Source organism: Pristis pectinata, chromosome 24, assembly GCF_009764475.1.
Source record: "Pristis pectinata isolate sPriPec2 chromosome 24, sPriPec2.1.pri, whole genome shotgun sequence".
Classification (NCBI taxonomy): domain Eukaryota; kingdom Metazoa; phylum Chordata; class Chondrichthyes; order Rhinopristiformes; family Pristidae; genus Pristis; species Pristis pectinata.
The window spans coordinates 15973791-15996214 of record NC_067428.1 but is presented as its reverse complement, the minus strand read 5'-3'; the positions used below and the strand labels follow the sequence as shown (position 1 = coordinate 15996214).

The window sequence follows — 22424 nt, the reverse complement described above, 5'->3', positions numbered from 1 at the left end:
ACCAATCTGCACATATTTGGGATGTGGGAGAAAACTGGATCATCTGGAGTAAACCCATGCAGTCACAGGAAAAACGTGCAGGGACTGAACCTGGGTCACTGCAACTATTAGGCAGCAGATCTACTTGGCCCGTAACCTCAGTATTTTGCCTTCTGGCAGCAGTGCTATTGAGGGTTGTGAGAGGAGATGTAATGTTGAAAGTGATAAGGTGGGGCAAAGCAATGTGGAATTGGAAAATGGTAATTTTGGTTGAGGAAGTTCAGCTTCTGTTTGTAGTACTTTGGGGCACTGGGAACCAGTAAATTCAGAGAAATATCATCAGGCCGGCTCTCAGTATCAGAGCCATGAGAAGAACACAAGGTGTTCACATTATGAAGCACCCTAAGATTTCTTCATTCTGAGGTATCAAATTGGTTTTAAACTATTTAATATTTTTCTTTGCCTCCATTATCCAGCTGGGAGTTCTCGTAAGATGTTAATCAAACTTGTGCATAATCCTAAATTTACTAGATTTGAACAGAACATGAATACCTGGAATTTAAAATGAGTTCCTGTATTTGCTTTGTATAATGTTAACCTTAGCTTAGTGGTGGTACTCTCATCAATAGGTCATCCTAGAGCCTAACCAAGCACGGTACTCCTGTGATGCACTATCAAGAGTACTCATTTTTTGGAGGTTATGTTAAATCAAGGCCTTATTATAGATAGTTAAAATACCCCAGGGTGGTAGAATAGCAGAGCATTCTACTGAAGCTAATTAGCTCTCAAGAACATTACTAAAAGCGTGTCATTTAATCATTTATTACACTGCTCTTTGTAGTATGGGTCCTTTCTTCAGGGACAGATGGGTTTAAAACCAAATCTGAAATAATTTAAAACCAATTTGGCACCACAGAATAGTGAAAGCCTAGGGTCCTTCATTATGAGAACATCTTGTGTTCTCCTCGTGGCTCTGATATTGGGAGCTGGCCTGGTGACATTTTTCTGAACTAACTGGTTCCCACTGCCCCAAAGTACTCCAACCAGAATCAAAATTACCATTCTTCTGGTTCCACCACTGAGATTTTCTCCCTGCTTTGCTGTGATGTAGGACACTACATTGTAGTCCAGCTGTAGAGCACCAGCTTCCTATAGTTCCCCTGTAGTGGTGCTGGGTTTACTCCTGGCTGGAGCTGTGCTGGGATAGACGATGCAGTTTCAGTGCAAAGGAATGGCCTAGAGAGAGAGAGGAGTAATGTACAGTTAAATTACATTTTCTTGAAAAAATGTATATTTAACTGTTTTGAGTGCTTTCTAGTGTCTGTAAGCATTTTATTTTTAGTAATTAAGATATTGGATATTATGATTAAAATTTTTTTTAAAAAGGCTTGTGAATGTCAGTCGTTGATAATTATTCCTCTGTTTTGTAAGCTGGTATGTCAGAGGGGTGGCTTGGCCAACTGTAAGAACATTTCTGGGAGTGGAGCAGTGCAAGACTTCACTGTTCAGGAGTCAGCTTTGCAAACTTACCAGTTACTGGTTTAGGTAAGGGAGGGATGGAACACATGCCGTTCATTAATGCAAGCTAGGTGAGAACATCCTGCTGGCTGGATGGGACTGAAGCTAGTATATTGTTCACCATTGCTGTCGACAAACTTTTAGCTTTGCTTGCTTTGTAAGTTAATCTATATTTCTCCAATACTTTAATGGCTGCAAAGTTCTATGGAACATTCCAAGATTATGAAAGATGTTATAGAAATACAAATCTGTTCAAAAACTAAAATGAGCAAGGGCTGTTCTCATTAGGACTTATCATGTGGGTTGGCCATTTCTAATTTACTCCTGATGTAGTATTTTGACCATTCAAAACATCGACAATATCTGCGCTCCCACCCCCCACAGATGCTGCTCAACCCGCTGAGTTCCACCAGCAGATTGTTTGTTGCTCCAGATTCCAGCACCTGTAGTCTCTTGTGTCTCTAACTTACAGGCATGTTTACGAAGGTTTCAATTTTACTTACCACATCCTATGAATGGTAAAGCAATGCACTTCTTTATTACTCAGTTAGGTGTTTCCAGTCAGACATCTTTTCCCTACAATTTTCCACTGCCTGCCCTCCCCATTGTCCTGGGAAATTCTGGGAAAATCCAGGGGAATTTTATAACTCAAGGTACTTTCTCTGCAAAAAAAAAGCATTCTGAAGAGGCAACATGAATTACAAATAAGTTTATGAGTAATGAATTTCAATGCCCAGGCAATAATCTTAAGACTTACAGCTGAGAATAGTGGAGGTCCAAAGATATTTAGGTACACTAAAATGTGAGGTTTAATAAAATTAGCAGAAGTGCTTAAGAGAATGTTTGCCTTTATAAGTCAAGGACCAGATATGTAGAGGAGGGAGGGTAAGTTTTGATATAGCCCTACAAGGCCAGGATAGATCACACTGAAGCACTGTGTGGTTTGCCAGTGCAAAGCCAGAATGTTCTAGCCTTGGGAGGGAAGAAGCAGTGCAGATTTACCAGTATTTTGTGTGGACTCCAATTATGAAGAATATAGAAAGTTGAGAAGAGACTTTATTGAGGGTGTTACAATTTTGAAAGTAATTGTTAGGGTAGAGGGAAATTATACCTCCCAAAGTACTTGAAATCAGTTCCTGACTATTCTGGAGAATGGTTTGCACAAAGGCACAGGTAGCTGTGTGGAACTACAGAAAGCAGTAGATGTTGGATCGCGCTCAAGTGAGCAGATTTTTGCTAGTTTGTGAAATAAACAAGACTTAAGACAGGCAGATAGATATAAATTTCATATCAGCCAAGACCTCACTGCATATTGGACAAGGCTTGTGGTGCTGAATGAGACCAATGGAAATAGGAGCAGGAGCAGGAGCAGGCCATGTGCCCCCTCAAGCCTGTTCTATCAATCAATAAGATCATATCGGATCCTCAGGCCATTTTCTGGCCTGGTTCTCAAAACCTGTGATTCCCCTGCAGTCCACACAACAGCCTTGATATACTTAATGACTCTCTGTTCAAAGCTCACCAGAGGATTGCGAAGATTCATAATCTTTTGAGAGAAGAAATGTCTCATTTAATTCATAAATTGAACTGTTTAAGTTCTGAGATTGTGTCCCCTCGTTCTGGATCCCCTGAGCAGAGAAAACATCCACGTCAAGGCCCCTTGAGGGTCTTTTGTATTTGAATGGCTGCCTCCTGTTTCTGTCTTGCTGCCCCTAGATGAATTGTTTTAACCCAATTGTCTGGGAGATTATTTCTTCGACGGTGCTGGAGACTGTACCGCAGGAAAAAAAATCCACTGAACGTACAAGGTGCAAAATGGAATCAGCAAATTAATGCATGAAAGAACTTCAATGGGTGGGTAGGGTGAGCAAGACAATTTTCTGCTGAACTACATATCCCAGGGAATCCACCCATAGAATCTTGTCCATATCTGGGAAGGGGGCAACTGTTCGGCCGCAGCGCACGCTGGGAGTTGTAGTGTATTTTGAATTTTTCTCCCCGTTATCCTTGGAGGGTTCGTCCGAGAGGAACTACCACTCCCAGAATGCTATGCGTCCTCACCAATGGTGAGGCGTCTGTAAGTCACCTGCTGCAACGGAAATACCGTCACTCCGGCTCAACCCAACTTGGCGGCGGAAGGCTACATTTGATTGAGAACATTGTTATCTAATCAACGAGCTGCCTTCCGCCGCTCGCGGCAACCTGACCAATAGCCGGTGTGAGAGGGCGGGATCAGACGGGCTAGCGGGTTTGTGTGAGACGTAGAGTGATGCGGAGCTGGAGAAGATGGTGAGTGAGGGAGTCGCAGGGAGAGGACTCGTGTTCGGGCCTTTCTGCGCTGACAGGGCGGGGTTAGGCCGAGGCGAGGAGAGAACGCCCGGGGAAACCGCAAAGCGGGTGGGGAGAGGCAGTGGATGGTGGGAGGCGGCGAGAGGGTTGGGGCAGGGCAGGGCTGGGCTGGGCTGGGCTGGGCTGGGGAGGGGAGAGGAGGGGGTTGAGGGGGTGGAAGATGGTGGGTGGGGTGGGGTGGAAGGGTGATTGGTAGTGGGATGGATGTATGGCTGGAAGGCAGGAAGGAAGAATGGTTCTGCAGGTGGGGGGATGGGAGAGCGGGGTGGGGGATGGGGAGGGGAGGGGTTGTGGCTGAAGGGGTGGATTGACGGGAGGAATAGAATGGTGGGTGGAGGTACAAGTTGGCATGATGTGGTTAGGGATGGGGGATGGGGGCGTTGGGACTGAGGTGAGGGTGGGGCTAGAGTATTGACTAGAGTGCTTTGTCGGGGTGCTGGGAGGGATTGGGGTGTTGTGAATCAGGGAGGTTGGAGGATGGGAAAGTGGTTTGAATGGATGGCTGTTGGGGGACAGAAGTGTGGGTGTGGTTTGGTGGGTAGAGAGTGACTAGGCAGGTGGTTATGGTGAAGAGTAATGTGTGCGCGGGGAAGTATGCCATGAGTGGGGGGGGGGAGGGGTGGGACAGGTGGGGAAGTAGCAGAGAAAATGAGAGAGCTGGAAATACAAGGTATATATGTGGATAAGGGATGGATAGAGTGTTTGATATGGATATCTTGTACAGTGACAGACCTGTACCTACCCATATTGTACATATTGGGTAGACAAAGTTTTGAAACAGTCCATTAAACAAAGAAAATCTTCCAAATGCTCAACAGTTGAATCTAATTTAAAGTCTTGAGGAAAAGTCAAAGAAAGTGCATTCCAATCTTCACAGTCATATGGGTCTTTGCTTTCAAGAAGTGGAGAGAATTGTAGAAGATGATGCTCCAAACTGCAATACAAATGGCTGGAAGGTCATGGGGCAAACCTACTTCCATCAATACTATTCTAGTGTTATACAGTAACAGGCTTGTCCCTTTAGTACTGTATCCCTGTTGTACAGTAAAAGACCTGTACCTGTAATTACTGTACCCCAATATCACACAGTTATGGACCTGTATCTACCAGTACTGTACTTTGGTGTTACCACAGTGCTATGCAACTCTGTTGGCATGCTAGTGAAATGTATTACATTCAGGGTTGACTGCGGTATTTAACCTTCGATTGGTGAAATGTAAGCACAGTGCATCTCTGGTCCAATCCACTGGTACTGTTATTACTCCTGAAAAATCCTTGCATTGCGTCATCTAAGGGTTCTTCTGCAGTGTACAACTTTTCTTGTAGGGTATAACTTGATGCATTGGAAAGGACAAGGCCCAGTTCTGCAGGAGTCTGTGCTCAAGGTATTTGTGTCCAGTTCTGTCTTTGGAAGTCTGTACATGGGCAGTAATCACTACCTACTTGCACCTGTAGGAATCTGTTTATGGGAATTTTTCCCCAGTTCTGCTTATAGGAGTTTGCAGTTAAGATATAATCAGTGGCCAATTCATACTATCAACGAACATCCAAGAGATCCTCATTCTGCATCTTGAACTAGAGACTATTCTGAAATGTTATCTGAAGATAGAATTAGTCAAATTCTATCTCTTGCAATGTGTTTTACAGCAATTGTACAGTTTTCTTGATGGAATTCTTTATGTTTTGTGAAAGTTGACACCCATATGACCTTGAACAATGGAATGTCTTCTTGATTTTTCTTTTAAACCAGATTCAGCTGTTAAACCTTTGGGAGATTCTATTTAATAAACTATTTCAGTGCTTAAAGTATGTTCAGAATGTTTTTTGGGTTTTGAATTTTACTCTGGTAATCTGGCTTACCTGCAAAATAATTCACCTTTTATGTAAAGTAATCAAAGCCACGATGACATATTTATATGATATATTGAACATCTATTAGTTTTGTAACTTCCTTTCCAGCTTTGAATCGGCTGAGGTTCAGAGGATTCCAGTCTAAATTTAACCTTTTGCCATCAGCTGCCAGAACCAGTGAATTATCTGGATTAATCAGTTGTTGTGAGATTCTCCCACCTCCTTGCCAGCCATGACCTCAACTCTCTACTAATGGCTGTATTTTCTCTTCTCTCGAAGTTACTTGGTTTGAGGCAGTCTGTATCTTCTGACTTCGCCTATTGACACTTTGAGTTGTCTTTATCTCTGCAATCTCCGGTGTTCTCAGAACTCTGCACTCCTCTCGATCATTCCTAATTTTAATCATTCTGTCGTTGGCAGCCTTGGCTTCAGCTGCTAAGACCACAAGCTCCAGAGTTCCCTCCATCAACCTCTCTGAACTCCAAAAGATTCTTTGCTAACTTTGGGTCAACTGTTCTAATACCTCATTTGGCTGGGCACTAGATTTTGTTTGATAAAGCTTTGAGACAATTTGCTATGTTAAAGGTTCCATATAAATGAAAATTGTTGGTGCTGGCTTCTGTCTGCTGTGCTGATTCCTCTTCTACAATTGACAAATGAATTTTCTTTCTCCTAACAAGGCATGAACTTGAGCCTTTCTCGTCAGTTTAGCTGGGTTCCTGGAGTTACATTTATTGCCTGATTCCCTTCACCCGTTTTTGCACCATCAGCTGTCGGTGACAGGCTATTTATTCCTATGTTGTAATACTTTCCCATCTCCTTGTCAGGGCTAATTTTGACTTTCTAATGATGCCTTTTTTCTTCTAAGTAAGTTCGTTTGAGGCAGTCTGTCCAACAGAGATGCAGTCATTTTCATCTATCACAAAGATGGTCTTGCGTATTGTAACTGGCCACCACTTGACCATTCAATCTCTCTACACCCCCTGTATTGAAGGCAGTGGATGAAAGGTATTGATAGTGGTTTGAATTTTGCAGCCTGTTCAGCGTGAGGAAGGGCCGTGGCTCTCCCAACACCTTGTCCATCACTTTGATTGGTAGAAACAGTGTTTCCTTCCATTGCCAGCCTGCCCTCTACAGCTTGCCCTAGCCTGGAAATTGGCTTGTTATTGGCTATTTGTATGTGTGTTTACTTACAGGCGGACTTCTTGAAAGGACTACCAGTCTATAATGAAAGCAATTTCAGCCGGTTTCACGCAGATTCAGTTTGCAAAGCTTCGGTGAGTGTTTGCCAAAGGTTGACAAGGATCAGCAATATATCTTAATTACTGTCAGCACATGAGCATGAGGGTAAACCTCCCTGAGGTAGATAGAGTGAAGTGACAGTGTTCCAAACATGGAACAAATGGGGGGTCGCATACTAAACCCAAGAATATTAAGAGGTGCATGATCAATACCAATACTAATCCTGTGAGAGTTCACGGTACATGTGACAAATGATAAAGATTAAACAAAGATGAGAAACAGTAATAAACTGGTGATAATTTTGGGCTTTTTATGCACCAATATGTGTTATTGGTGTGCCATCCAGCACTTGTTTGAGATAACAATGGGTGTGCACTATTGGGTAGTATCGAGTTTGCATCTATAGATGTCTCTGAGGCCATTAACCCTTTCAGAGCCCTGAAGGCAAATATCAAAGACAGCTCATAGCAGTGTAGTCTGGCCTGTTCCACTAAGGGCAAGGAAGTTTGTTATTTGGTAGTTCTTGTCATCATTTCCTGAAGTCACCAACTCTGCCCTGAGATTCCACAGGCCTTCTGGTTCCTTGGCCAAGTATATGAGCTTCAGTCAGCCTGGACAAGTAAGTGTCAGTTGTGCCCCGAGGCCATGCTCATTTGACATCCACATAACTGCTTGCTGCCAGGAGCCACTTCCCTCCAGCTTCACAGACAAAAGGCAGTCCCTAATTCCCACTCAATATCGACTGGCATTGAATAAGATTATTTGTACGACAATCTGATTGAATAACGCTAGAGCTGCCACACAAATATTTAGCATTCTCCTGCAACTATCGGAGGGTTGAATCTATACAAAGTTGCAGTCTCTTCAGGACATGACCTCATCTATTTCCTTAATCATGCCTTTGATTTCATTTGCTTTGCTCTTCAAGTTTACCTAGGTTGCAACCTGCATCCAATCAGTGAGGGTGACAGCCAGATTCCAGGGCCCAGTGTTACCAAAAGCTGTGAAGATGCCCTAAAATGTGCATGGCAAAGTCTGTCCTTCTTCCCAAAATGTGATGAGGATTGCAGTGACTTCTGTTCTAAATCTTTCAATCCACACTTCATCCATTGTGCACATTAGGGTGGATAAAGGGAATCTATCCCAGGATGCTAAGGGAAACAAGGGTGGAAGATTGCTAGGGCTCTGCAGATTTTTGCATCGTTGTTAGCCATGGGTGAGGTACCAGAAGACTGAAGCATAGTTAATATTGGTATTGGTTTATTATTGTCACTTGTACTGAGGTACAGTGAAAAACTTGTCTTGCATGCCGATCATACAGGTCAATTCAACTGTTGGGGGCAAGCCTGGAAACTACAAGCCAGTGATTCTTATCAGTGGCAGGGAAGTTGTTGAAGATCCTGAGGGACAGGATTTGCATACAGTTGGAAAGGCAGGGACTGATTAGGAGGAGTCAGTGTGGTTTTATGCAAGGGAGATCATGTATCACAAACTTGACTGAGTTTTTTGAGGAAAATTGATAAAGGCAGAGCAGTAGATGTAGATTACGTTGACTTTAGTAAGGCTTTTGATTAGGCCCTGTATGGTAGGCTGGTCCAGAAGGTTAAGGCACAAAATTGGCTTGGTGATAGGAAGCAGAGGGTAGTGGTGGATGCGTGTCTTTCTGACTGAAAGTCCATAGCAAGTAGTGTACCACGGGGATCGGTGCTGGGGCCTTGAATTTTATATATGAGAATGTAGCTGGTACGGTCAATAGATTAGCAGATGACATGTAGATTGGTGAAGTTGTAGATAGTGGAGAAGGTGGTTTAAGGATACAGTGGAATGTAGATCAGCTGGTGGCAGATGGAATTTAATCCAGACAACTCTGAGGAAATTAATTTTAGGAAGTCAAATTCTGGTAGGACATGTAGAGTAAATGGTAGGGGCCTTAAGAGCATTGGTGTACAGAGGGATCTTGGGGTGCAAGTCCAAAGCTCCCTGAAAGTGGCAAAACAGGTGGATAGGATAGTGAAGATGGCATTGTGGTATTCTTGCCTTCATAGGCTGAGGCATTGAGTTTAAGACTTGGAATGTCATGTTGCAGCTTTTGGAGTATTGTGTACAGTGTCACCATACAAAAAGAATGTGGTAATGGTAGAGAGAATGCAGAACAAATCTACCAGGAAGTTTCCTGGCATGGAGGGCTATAGTTATGAAAGATTAGATAAGCTGGATTTATTCTCACTGGAACATAGGAGGCTGAGGGATGATGTTATAGAGGTTTATAAAAGTTATGATATGGGTATACTAATATGCAGAGGTATTTTGAGATCAAGAAGGTGATGTTGTTGGGTCTCATGAAGAGCATTAAGGTGGATATCCCCAGGGCCTGATAGGATCTCTCCCAGGTTATTGAGGGAGACGAGAGGAGATCATTAGGGCCTTTGCGAAGATCCTGTGTAGCCTCAGGTGAAGTCCGGAGGACTGGAGAGTAGCCAACGTTGTTCCTTTGTTTAAGAAGAGAAGTGGCAATATCCAGGGAACTGTAGGCTATTGAACCTCATGTCAGTGGTAGGGAAGCTATTGTAGAGGATTCTTAAGGAGAGGATTTACTCACATTTGGAAAAGCCTGAGCTAGTTAGGAACAGTCAGGATTGGCTTTGTGTGGGGCAGGCCAGGTCTTACAAATTTGATTGAGTTTTTTGAGAAGATAATGAAGGTGAATGATGAGGGTAGGGCAGTGGATGTTGTCTACATGGAATTTAGTACGGCATTTGACATGGTCCCTCATGGTAGGCTGATCCAGGAGATTAAGATGCATTGGATCCATGGTGACTTTGCTGTTTGGATTCAGAATTGGCTTGTGCTTGGAAGATGGGGTAGAGGTGGAGGGGTGTTATTCTTGCTGGAGGTCCATGACCAGTGGTGTTCCCACAAGGATCAGTGCTGGGATCTCTTTTGTTTGCAATATACATAAATGATGTGGACAAAAATGTAGATGGGTTAGTAAGTTTACAGATGACAGAAAAATTGGTGGAGTTGTGGAAGGTTGTCAAAGGGTACAGCAGAACTTACTGTAGATCAGTTACTTAGATAACAAAGGTGTAGAGGGACACAGGCCTAATGCAGGCAAATGGGATTAGCGTAGATGGACATCTCGGTTGGTATGGATGAGATGGGCTGAGAGGGCCCATTTTTGTGCTGTACAATACTATAACTCTCTAATTCACTTCCCATCTTGCTCAAATGACATGCTGATTAGTCACCAAACTTGCATCCTCTGTTTAAATGATGCAGTACTGTGACGTTAAGTGAGACTGTTATTTAAACATCAAAAGTGTTTATCCAGCCTTTCCTTGTATATACCTTTGCTGTCTATCTCAACATCTCCTTGTGGTAGATACTGATCAAACCCCTTTGTAAGTTTCGTTACTACTCTCCGATCACCCCTCAGTCTTTTTGTCTCCCCACCTTTCCTGATCATTGTAACAGTTCCAGTTGATCTCTGCAAAATCTTTTATTTTCCCCTCCTTCACTGCCTTTGCCTCACTTTTGCTGTTTAATGTAGACAGACATCCTAAGCCACTACGAGATATAATAACCCAAATACAATCTTCAAACCAAAGGAAGAGATATTAAGATGGGAAGAAGCTTGAATAGAGAAGAGGCAGATGGATTTGGGGTGAAAGCTTCAAAATGTGTCTCAGCAGCTGAAGGTACAGTCATCAGAGGTGCCTCTGGAGGAGATTAGCAAGAGGCTGAAGTCAGTGAGTGTGGGTTTCTTGGTGAATTCCAGGGTTGGAAAGGCTGGAGATGGATGATGTTAAGGAGTTGGTGGTCTTGGTGATGGAGCAAATATGGTATTTAATGCACCACCGGGCATAAGATATAGCCTATCTGCCTTTTGCGAGATAGCTTTCTAATGTGTGTGGGTCTGTCAGAAATGCCATAGTAAGAGCTGTGTTTGTAGGGGTATACATTAGGATATAAAATGATAGTGGACTGTGTATCATATCAAACGAACAAAACCAGCAGCAGGAATAAAGGTCCAACGTATCAAATTGTCATGGAAAATAATTACTGTGGTGTACAAAAATTGCTGAATTTTAAAATCTCTTGCAGAATAGGAGACCGTCTGTATACCTCCCAACACGAGAATATCCGTCGGAACAGAGTGAGTGCTAGCCTCTTTCATTTAGATATAACTGTCAGGAATGCCTCAACTCTGGGTAAATATAGAATGATTGTTGTCTGTACTTTTCTCCGTGGGAAAGGAAGGTGAATGTCTTTGATGCCCCCCAAGTGATGTGATGGGACACTCATTGTCCACCTCTACCTTGATTTCCCACACCACTCCTGGTTGTCTACCACTGTGACTCAGTTTCAGCCTGTGTGCAGTCCCCAGGTTCCTCCTTCGTCATCCCCTTTGGGAGTGTCCCTGGGTAAATGCTGTCCACAGCCTGGATCTTTTACTGTTGGACCAAAAGAGAAACTGCCAGGAAACGTCACCCCAGTTTCTTGAGTGAAATTGAACCTGGGTTTAGAATTGAAAGTCAAAAGTAATACAGTTTTTTTTGTGTTATTGTGTTATTTCTGGTGTTATTGTCTTAAACTGTTCATGGACAACTTCCCTTTAAGTCTCCTCTTTATCCCCTTTTGCAGTCATTGTGACAGAAAAGACCAATATTTTGCTTCGATATCTCCATCAGCAATGGGACAAAAAGGTGAGTGGTTGAGTAGTGACTTCTTTTTAGGATGCATGTGAAAATGAGGGTATTTGGTATATTGCAGGGTTGAGGCACAGAGAAACGCACTGGGTGCTGGGTTCACAATGGGGATACACCTGCTGTGCCTCAAGAAGCCTTTCCTGGACATTGGAATGTCCAAGGTAGGGGACATCTCTTGGAAGTTAGGAATTGCAGGAGCAAAGCATCTCCCTGGGGGTTTGGTAAGGAGAAAGCCTACTTGACAAGTGGGATTTTGAGCAAGGGTTCCAGTTTAATGGGATGCTGGTTGACTTCTGCATCTGCCAGAGGAGGTGGTAGAGGCAGGTACAATTATGACATTTAAAAAAAACACACACCTTCGGACGGGTAGATGGATAGGAAATTTTCAGAGGGGTATGGGCCAAAGGCAGGCAAATTGGGAGTAGCTTATGGAACGAGCATAGCATCATATAGCATCTTGTTTGGCATGGAGAAGTTGGGCCGAAGGGCCTGTTTCCGTATAACTCTACAAATCTGAGTCTGCTCTTGACTGCAGGGACAAACTGAATGAAACTACATCCAAACACGAATCCCTACTTCCACGTTCCCCCCCCAATATGCATGCACACACAGTGAGGGCAGCTAATTTATTACAGACAATTAATCAAGCTCGCAGCTGTCTTGGCTTGATTCAGAAGCACTTCCATGGGTACCTTTCTTTGCTGAAATGTTATTTTCTTTCCTAATCCTTGCAGAATGCAGCAAAGAAACGAGATCAAGAGCAAGTGGACATTGAAGGCGAGAGCTCTGCACCACCCCGGAAAATCGCCCGCACAGACAGCCAGGATATGATTGAAGACACCTAGTCCTTTGAACTCCAGATGCAAGTGCTTCCCTTTTCATCATGTAATGTCTTACCGTCTCTCCACCGTGCAGCCCTTCATTTGTATATCATAGGAGCACCTTTATTTATTTACATATAATTTATGGCCTGGGGGAGGGGAGCAGGGAGGCAGGTGGGGATTTCAAGTAGAACAAATGGAAGCCCAGTGCATATCCAGTCGGTATCAGCGAATGACTTAACTGCTCCAGGTTTTACTGGGGGTCTGGGGCAGAGACTGGATGGATGTAATGCAAAATCTGTGGTGAAACATTGTAAGAGTGAGAGCTTCCAGGAATGGCAATAGTTTTGCAGTGTGCATCTCTCCAACTGGTACTGTTCACAATGTCTAAATTGACATCTCCCTTGTCTATCACCAGACAGTTTTAAGCCCCCGAGAGGTTTGATTAAGCACACTTTGCTACTGAGGTGCTTGTCTTGATCTTCAGACAGAAGCAGACCTGTCTGCTTCACTAGTTACAACTGTTGAAACCCTCTTGCCCTCATCATAATAGAGGACTTCCCCATAGCTGCTTTGGTTGTTTTCTTGAGGTTCCACACAACAATCCCCCTACCCCATCCTCCTCTCACTAGTTCTTGCTTAGAGCATCAGAATGCAAGAAAAGTGGGAACTAACTGGGCTGATCCACCCCAGACCAGCCTCAGCTCTTTAGTGAATGTTGCAAGATTGGCCTGGAAACCTTTGGCAATTGCAGCATTGCTGGGTGTGCTAGGCACATGTCATTCATGTCCTGCACAGGTTAAACCTTTGGGACTGTTCACTGGCCTTGTGGGACCTTCAGTTTTATGCTTTAGTTTGAGAAAGGGAAGCCATTTTGTATAGGTTTGTTGTTTTTTTTAAAAAAGAATAAATGTTTTTGAAGTCCAAAGAGTTAATGTCAGGCATGCTGGCAAATCACTGATTCTGACTCTCTGCATGTTGAGGGATCGCTTCCAGGGAGCCTCAGAAGGACATCCCAGCCCTGAAATGACAGCACTGGTGTTTAATGCATTTGTATAACATTGATTTTTCCACAATTTTAACACAGGCATTGACTTTTTAAATGCCAGACTGGAGAGAGCAGTATGCAGCGTAGCTTAAGACTATGTTACGTTGTTCTTGTGTTGATGTCACACATGCTGCAACTTTTGTCTGTGGTGCAGTAAACCCTTTTCTAAGCATTTTTTTTGAGTGAGCTTAACTACTGGCAGAGAAAAAAAACTTCCACCTGCTACACCTTCACTGAAACTTAGCTTCAAAGGCCAGTTTCTGCTTGATTTCATAACATTTTGCTCAGCCTGAAATCTTACCATTATCAGTGTGAAAGTTGGGGGGAAATGTACTGACTACAAGGAAGGAAGAGCAAGAGATGCCACCGCTTTTGTTGCTGGTCTGAATCTGAGGCAAGAAGTGGATAGACACGTTTAAACTAAATCTGAGGCACAGAGGTCCAAAGTTGGGTTATGTCTCATGCATGGGCCATTGTGGCAGAATGTTGTTCTGCTTCTAGCTCGAGCTGGTTCTCCACTGTTACTCCTTTCTCTATACTTCACCTATTCCTCCTTCCCTCCTTGCTAAGTCTTTGGACTATTCAGTTTCTTTAAGGAATGTGAGGACCCTGTTTTAGACTTGGCACAACCTCAAGTCTTATACAGTAATTACAGATAGCATTAAATATTTTCTACATTCGCAACCATTTTTCTCTTTTCCTGTTTTATCCCTAAAGCACCCCCCACCATAACAGAATTGCTGCTTCATTCCCATTGTATGCAGTGCTCCTTGCTGTGACACTGTTTGTGTTCCTTGCCATTCTTTGTTGATAAGCATGGAAAGGGAATTGAATTAAGTTGAAGTTGTCTTGCCTTTCATACCTTGTCAAATTTTGCCAAAATGATTCGCTTTCGATCAAGGTCTGGTATGCAGTTCTGGATTGCTGTGGGTGTGGATCGATATGTGTTACTGCATTTACCCTGTGACTGCAGCTCCCTGATGTTCTGATATCATTGTGACTGAGGTAAAATTATAACTTGCCCTTCTGTTATCAACCAAATTAAATCTCCAAGCCAGGTGACTGATTATCAGGAAAATTGGGGACAAAATGTTTCTTAACCAGAAGCTGTTGTGTGTCATCCAGTGCTTCCTTTCTCTATAGTCCTGTGATGGTCTTGTGATTCTACATGGTCTTTCTAAGGAGCTGTGGGTTTTTTTTAGTGGTGGGCATGAGTGAGGCTGATGGTCAATTAAGGACTACTACTTCCTGTGTGGGCTGGTCCTTCAGCCTGAAAGTGGAGCTGTACTTTTCCATTCTCAGGGTCAACACTGCTCTCACTGAGGAAGATGAGTAAACGGCCTTGGTTTCACCCACAAAGAACCTGTGATGTCAAACGCTCGGAGCATCAAAGCCATTATACCTCTCTGCTCTGTGTATATGACCTTGATTTGGAGTTGGCACATGTGAACCGTTAGCAGATAATGTTATGCCAAAGCTTTGCTGATAACATTGTGCAAACTGTACGCAAGCTGAAACAATTTCCGTGGCTTGTGTGGTTCCCCAACAGGTGTTAGTCCCCTCAAACACTTTTCTTTCTCTCCTCCTTCTCCTTATCATATTTTGAAAAAGACGCTTTCTCAGAATTTGAACAATAGCTCACTTGTAAAGTTGCGAAGTTTTCAGCCTGACAGATGGCAAAATTTATTCAGATTTGCTAATGCCTGCCTTCTGACACACATTGAATGAAACACACTGTTGTTAATACTCTGGTGTTTAGCATGTGGCATCACCTAGATTTCAATCCTCATTGTCAATGATTCTAGACCAGGCTGGGGGTGAGTTGTTGTCAGGTTAAACACTGAATTAATTTTCCCATAATTAAGTTTGTCTAAAGCCACTATGTTAATAAAAGTAAAGGTCATGGTCTAGAGAGGGCTTTATTGTCATGAGAACATGAGAGGTTCCAGAGAAATGCAGGTCCTTTCTAATGATTGTGGCAATAAAAATAGAGAAGATGCTGGAGATACTTAGCTGGTCATGGCAGAATCCATGGGGAAATAATTACATTTTTGTTGATCTTTCATTCGAACATTAGTTCATCAACCTGAATTATTAACTTTTTCTGTCCTCATCTATTGCCTAACCTCTGTGTGTTTCCAGCAATGTCATTTTTTTATTTCCAGTTGTTGGGATTTGGCTTTTATGAAAGTCTTTCAGGACATATTCCCCGCACTTCTGATACTTGGTTTTAAATCCAGTCCCTATTGTTGAGCAGAATTTTTTAGCTCTCTCAACGTGACAGCTTAGATGCTTACAAATCCATAGCACCAATAAGTGGGCTTAATTTCACTAATTTACCAGCATGGTTTAGGCCATCCAGAAGAGATTGATTGGGTGGGGGGGGGGGGGGGGGGGGGTGGTGAGGTGGTGTAATGTAGTCAATGCCATCTAATTTAGTGGAGGGGAGGTTGTGAAAATACTGTTCCATGCCTATAACTTAAAACAGTGAGCTGCAGTTTGCATCTTAATCTATAGTAGTGAATGTAACCAAAAACACAAATGCTGTGCTTCCTTTCCAGCAGGTTACTTGCTGAAGATTGTAATCCCAGCATTGGCAGTGTTGTGAAGTTAAATACATAATTTCTATAGTTTGTCTCCCTTCAATTTGAGATTGGGCCAATGTTCCTCACAAAAATTATATTAAGCATTCAGAAAGGGGGTAGCTGGAGTTTTAAACAGGTTCCTGTCATTCACTGAATGGCAATGAATTTGTGGGACAAATCCAAGTGTGCACAGTTACTGAGGAGCTGTTCTTTCCCTCCCATCCATGCTGTCAGATCTCCTAGCTCCTTGGGACAAGATTGCAGTAGATCATGCTCCTCAGGGCTAATCGGTGCTTTCAGGCACAATGTGACATTATCGTTGGTGGAGCATGGGTGGGGTGTGAAAAGAGCCCAGATTTTAGTGTGTCCTTTCTCCCTCTGCAGTGAGTTGCTTTTTGAACTTGGATGAAGTGCATGTGATGCTCCTGGTCTGAAAATGTCGCACCAGCTGCGAGAGTGTTCACGTCAGCTGTGTTTTCCCCCATTCTTTCGTGCAATACACACACACACACACACACACACACACACACACACACACACACACACACACACACACACACAGTCAGTTGCACTGCTCCTGGCATGATGAAATCCTTCTGAACTCTCTAATCATGGAGTCAGGAGCCTGGACAGTGGTTTTTGGGTATTATCTTTGGATACTCTAATTGTTTCTAAGTTTTAAGCATCAGCATTCTACACCACCACGTTCGCTGACACTGGAGTGAATGGAGTCTTGCTTTTTATAGCTTGCTGTCTAGTGCAGTCTACTACAGGTGCACAACTATCCCTGTGTCCACAGGAGATGGGACAATGGACCAGCTCTTGTTCAAATATCATTGCCCATCACTGTACCAGCACATTGTACAAAGTTGCTCTTCCCTGCTTGCTCCCTCGATCACCTTTAAATTTGCTCTGCATGAACTATGTGAGCTGTTACCAATCAATAGCTGGCTTTTATCGGATTTTTTAAATAAATAAAATGCCACAGAAGCCTTGTAATAAAGGTGTTTGTAAGTGTGAAGAATGTAAACTTTTTTTGTATTACTGGGTCCAGACCAGTGTGATTACCGAGTTGATCAGAGCCATTGGTGGATTATAGACTGATTGTTTAACAAGTCCGGGCATGGCCTGCTAACACAAAGGGAGCAGCATTCCCAGGTTGTATCTGTATTGAACTGAATGTTTCTGTCTGACCTCCCACTCCCTTCCTCATGAAAAGCTACAGACTCCTGTATGAGGGTTTGGTTAAACAGCCACCATGAGATGTCATTCTAAGATTCTGGGGATTGTTTAGGTGGTGGCAAGGTGATGTTGCAGGATAGTAACAGTCCTAAGGTAAGGAAACACTGGGCAGATTGAACCGACCGATAGCCCAATAATTGGCATTGAACCTGGCTCTGATTTGTGGTGCAGGTATTTGTAAGGGATGGGGCAGCTAGGAACCTGGAGAAGTGGTGAGATGTCTGGGTGGCAGGCCCTCAGTGCTGAGTGCTCATATACTAGCTTTAGCTCTGATTATTAGTACTCCTGTTGTTCACACCCTTTGATCTCTGCTGTACAATCAACCCTGCAGCCTTATCTGCACCACATGTTTTCAAACTGTCAATATGGGTCCCAGAAATACTTCCCAAGCTGGTTTTGCTCCTGCTTGTTGTAACCATTCTGTGTTACTCTTTCATTTTCCCAAATGTTATAAATTATTCTTGTTGCTGTGTCTCTACCTGGATTCAGTGGCTACACTCTCGCTTAAGTCAGAGCATTGAGCGTTCAAACCCCTACTCCAGGTGTTTGACCAGAAAAATGTAGGCTGACGCTTCAGTACAGCACTGAGGGAGTGCCACACTGCTGAAGGTGTTACCTTTCATATGAGATATTAAATCAAGGCCAGGCCTGCACTTTCAGGTGAATGTGAAGGTTCTAATATGCTGATTTGGAAAAGAAAAGTTGGGGGATTCTCCCTGGTGCTTTTGCTAGACTTTGTCCCTCAGACATCATCACTGAAATATAATCTGTTTGTAGGAGCTTGCTGAGTGCAGGTTACCAGTTGCATTTCCTACGTTACGTCAGTGACTACACTTCAACATGTACTTCATTGGCCCTGAAGTACTGTGGTGGTGTTGGGTGCTATAAAAATGCAAATTTTTTTCACTATCAATACCTTTTCTTGCTTTGAATAAATGGCAAAGCCTTTATTAGATGTAGAGTAGGCAAACTTTGGAATGTGTGTGGGGATGGGTGGGTTTTCCTGGGAGAGTGCCAAGATGTATACTGAGTCTTTTGTTGGGAAATAAAAATATTTGAAGATCACAGCACTTATGTAGTGGGAACCTTCCTTAAGGTTAGTTTGCTAGTGAGGGGCTGGACCCCTAGGGTCAGTTATTTCTTGCTTTAGAACAACCTGGCGGGGTTCCCATGAGAGATCCTGCAACAGCTTAACTGTGCAGAAGATGTGTGAAGATCATCAGTCAATCTCTGATCACCACCTTTATCCCTCCCCCTAAATTGGCTACTGCTTGTGGTGATGGGCTGTTTGACCACAGAGAATCGCAAACAGCTGGAATTCTGATTTCATCACGTGCATGTACTTCCGAACTAAGGTGACTAGTTAGTGAACATGTGCAGTAAGCACAGATTTCTTGATTTTTGTTTTATATGTATATCTATCCCCACATCCCCCTCCCTTTTGTTCCCCACTTCCTCAAAGTAGCAGGGCCTATCTTTGCTTTAGGCTGTAATGCATCAACTCCACACAGCCTGGGTCCTATTCTAACTTGTGGGGCTCAGTAGCAGTGATGTGGGACGCGGTGGTAAAGATTGAAGTGAGGGTGTGAAGGGATTCCTCATATTCCCCTTTTAAAAGAAATAGTGAATTGGAAAAGAAATGAGCTGGTGAGATCACCATCAGTAATTACCTTGATCTGGTCTATTGCTGCTCTCTGAATTTGTACAAATTTTTTTGAGCTCTCTATTGTGGATTTAGCAAACAAAAGCTAATGTACCTTCTAGATGCAAATTAAAATATTTTGACAAATACCATTTCCTGCCGTTTACCTTTTTTAAAACAGTGTTCATTTGCTGAATCTGTGACTTGCTCACTCTACAGAATGATGAACGTACAGGCCATTTAGTCCTATGGTCCATGTTCCACTCAATCCTTCTCCTGCTGCTTCATTGCACCGGCACTTTCTAATCCCTTCTCCCTTGTGCTTATTTAGTTTCCTATTTAAAATACGTCCACCTTTGTCACAATTATTCAATGGTGGCAAATTCATTTGCTCTGCTCTAATCCACTTGGTAATTCATAATGTAAATAGTCATTGCACCTCTGTGAACTTTGTACCTGTTCCTTTAAGTTATGGATGTCAGCCTGTGCTCAATGGTACCACTCCCTGAGTCAGATGGTTGTGGCTTCTAAGGACTTGAGCATGAAATCCAGGCTAACACTGTGAACTTGCAGCAAAAGTCTCTGGAATGTGAGTCTTCCCATCCCCTTTAACCTCTCCCATCTCCATCTGTCTCTTCCCTCCAATTTGTACTTAATCTGCTCTCCTGATAAGACAATAAACTGAGGGGCCAATTTGGATGTTGGTTTATGATCTGACAGTTCATTTGAACTGCCAACACCACTTCCATGTCCTGGCCTACATTCAACTGTCAAGTTCTGTTTACCCATCACCCTGTGCTCATGGACCAATGCTGGCCCCTCATCAAAATGCTGCCAGATACTAAGGTTTTCTGCTTAAGTCCCTCCATGGTCTTGGCCCACCTTACTTTTATAATCTCTTCAATGCCCACAACTCTCTGCTCTCCTTCATTTCTTGCCTCTTGTGCAGCCCTGATACACAGCTCTGCTGTTGGAAGCTCTGACATGAGCTCTGGAATCCCATTCCTACCTCATTTGAAACGTAAAACCTATATTGGATTTTGGTCACCTGTAAAGTGTCTTGAAGATTAACTGCAATGTGTAATTAGGTAGTGAAGGTAGGACAAAATCCTAATTGTTTCTGTGCACAGTTTTATTGTTCTTTATGCAGCATTACAAAAATATGACAAAATAAATAAACCCTTTTGCATGAAATAGAAACTAATTAAAAACCTCTGTACATCAGTAAAATGGAAGATGCAGTGATGATGAGACTTATTTCGCTGGTACTTTGTTTCTCTGTAAATGTGCCAGAATTGTACATATTTACATTGCATCCTTATTTTTACAATGGCCCTTCTCCTTTATTCATCCTGAGCATTTTTAGCACAACCCTAACTAACCACAGGACAAATTGTAATCCCACATTATGATGACACATCAGTCTGCTCTTAAACTGGGTCCATAATGAGTACAATCTGTTATATTGATTGCTCCTGTCAACAGTTGCACAGAGCTGACTATTAGATGTGAATCTTTTATAGCTATACCATAAATATGCAACTCACATTGCAACCAAGTTAGTCGTGATCCTATTGGAAGGTGAAACAGGCTCAGAAAGCAGAGTAGCCTAGTCTTGTTCCTAATTTGTGTGTTTTTATCCATGCCAACCATTCCATAATTTCTTAATTATCTTTGAGAGTGGTGTATTACTGAGGACAGGTACTTGTAGAGGCTGGACTGTAATACTGACTGGAAAAAGAGCAATTTTGATTAACAATTACATAGAATTAATGCTGTTCATTAAAATAAACTTTAGGATGAGACAAGTCCAAGGCCTGTCTGCCATCTTGGGTGGATGTAAAGATCCCACATCCAATATTTTGAAGACTGGGGAAATTCTACTCAACATTTATCCCTCTATTGAGGATTAAACAGGATCACACTGTATAATTGTGCGGTCTTGCTCTGTACAAATTGACTATCATTTTTCCCTGTATTACAACAATGACTACACTTCAAAATGTACTTCATTGCTGTAATGCACTTCGAGACATCCTGAAGTGAAAGGCGCCGTAGAAATGGAAGTTTTTTTAACAGCAAATGCATTTCTTTATCTTAAGAAACTATTCCTCCCAAATGTCCCTTAGCTGCATGCTAACTAACCACAGAACAAATCACAAGTCTATGTTGTATTGACAGTTTGTAGAGGTTGAACTTCCTTGTCCTTTCAAATAAAGCTTGAGTTTTATTTATGTGCCCCCTTATAAGTGTCAGTAAACAAAAACAGCCCATAAGGGTCAGATAAAACAATGGAGGTTTATACATTGAAGTAATATTTCCAGTGTTCACTTTGCCCTCCAGTCCTTGAAGTGGTTACAACAAGTCATGGAATGTCTCAACTGAGTTACCATCCCAGGCTGATGACGTTTTTTTTCAAAACTGGCCACCTCTGACAAATTGGAGAAGCTAGTTACTAGCAATTGTTGAGTCCTGATGGCTGTAATTCACCTAGTCAGATGCTGAGATGCTGTTCCTCAAAGCATCCTTTCTTCATGGACCATCTTTGGCTTCACTGGTTCGCATAGACTTGTAAGGCCAAACATGGCTGAGGGGGAAAAAAAAATATATTGTGTTCTTGTTCCCACCACTGTAACTCCTTGTGGTGTGTCAGGGAGGAAGGAGAGAGTGGTGTGTTTGAGGTCAGTGGAAGATGAGATGAGGAAGAAATACCAGCACAGATATCAAGATTCAAAGTTGAATTCAATAATTTCAGATAATCAGCCTTTCCAGTTTGTATCAGAACTGGTCAGTTCTAACAGGTCATCAACCTGTAACATAACTCTCTCCACAGATGCCTGACCTGCTGACTCTGTTATTTCAGATTCCCAGCAACTGCAGTATTCTGTACATCTCAGTTCCAGTATTGTTTTCTCTTTTTCCTTTCCATCTTCCCCAATTTACATCTCCTCCAAAAGAGCAGCTGTGATAAACAAGCCTTCACCACCTCCGCTCAGTTGACACCAATGGCATTGTCTCTTGGTCTCGAACCTATCACAGACATTCCCTTTGTTCTCTTCACCTTGCACCTTCTCTGCAACTTTTGTAACTTTCTTCAAGTGCTGGTAAAAGACCTTGAGCATTTACCTTGTTTCTCCATCCATAGATACTGCCTGACTTGCTGAGTACTTTCAGCATTATCTATTTATCTTCAGATTTCCAGCAACTTCAAATTTTTTGCCGCTTAGGTATTCCTAAAGTTTAGTTATACAGGTTGACAAATCCACATAGTGACATGCTAATTGTTTGCATGATCATAGGATGACCCCTGGATATCAACATTCCTATGGTTTGGAGTCATACCTCAAACAAAGATTGTGATTGTTGGAGGTCAGTCATCCCAGGAGTACCTCAGGCCAGTTTCCTAGACCCAAATAACTTCAGCTTCTTCATCAATGA

General features: G+C 42.7%; 1 protein-coding gene across 1 annotated transcript; it reads left to right on the top strand.

Moving 5' to 3' along the window:
- The first annotated feature begins 3664 nt into the window (after positions 1–3664).
- Positions 3665–19132, top strand: dda1 (DET1 and DDB1 associated 1). Its single transcript, XM_052038342.1, has 5 exons — positions 3665–3786; positions 6894–6974; positions 11044–11095; positions 11584–11645; positions 12383–19132. Exons 1-5 carry the CDS (start codon positions 3784–3786, stop codon positions 12491–12493), a joined length of 309 nt encoding a protein of 102 aa, XP_051894302.1. The 5' UTR covers positions 3665–3783; the 3' UTR covers positions 12494–19132.
- Positions 19133–22424: the final 3292 nt, after the last annotated feature.

Bases quoted from the DNA above. Each gene is read 5' to 3' on its own strand.
- dda1 (XM_052038342.1), top strand. The intron at 6,975-11,043 runs GTGAGTGTTTGC...AATCTCTTGCAG, and splicing joins ATTCAGTTTGCAAAGCTTCG to AATAGGAGACCGTCTGTATA. The intron at 11,096-11,583 runs GTGAGTGCTAGC...CCCCTTTTGCAG, and splicing joins AGAATATCCGTCGGAACAGA to TCATTGTGACAGAAAAGACC.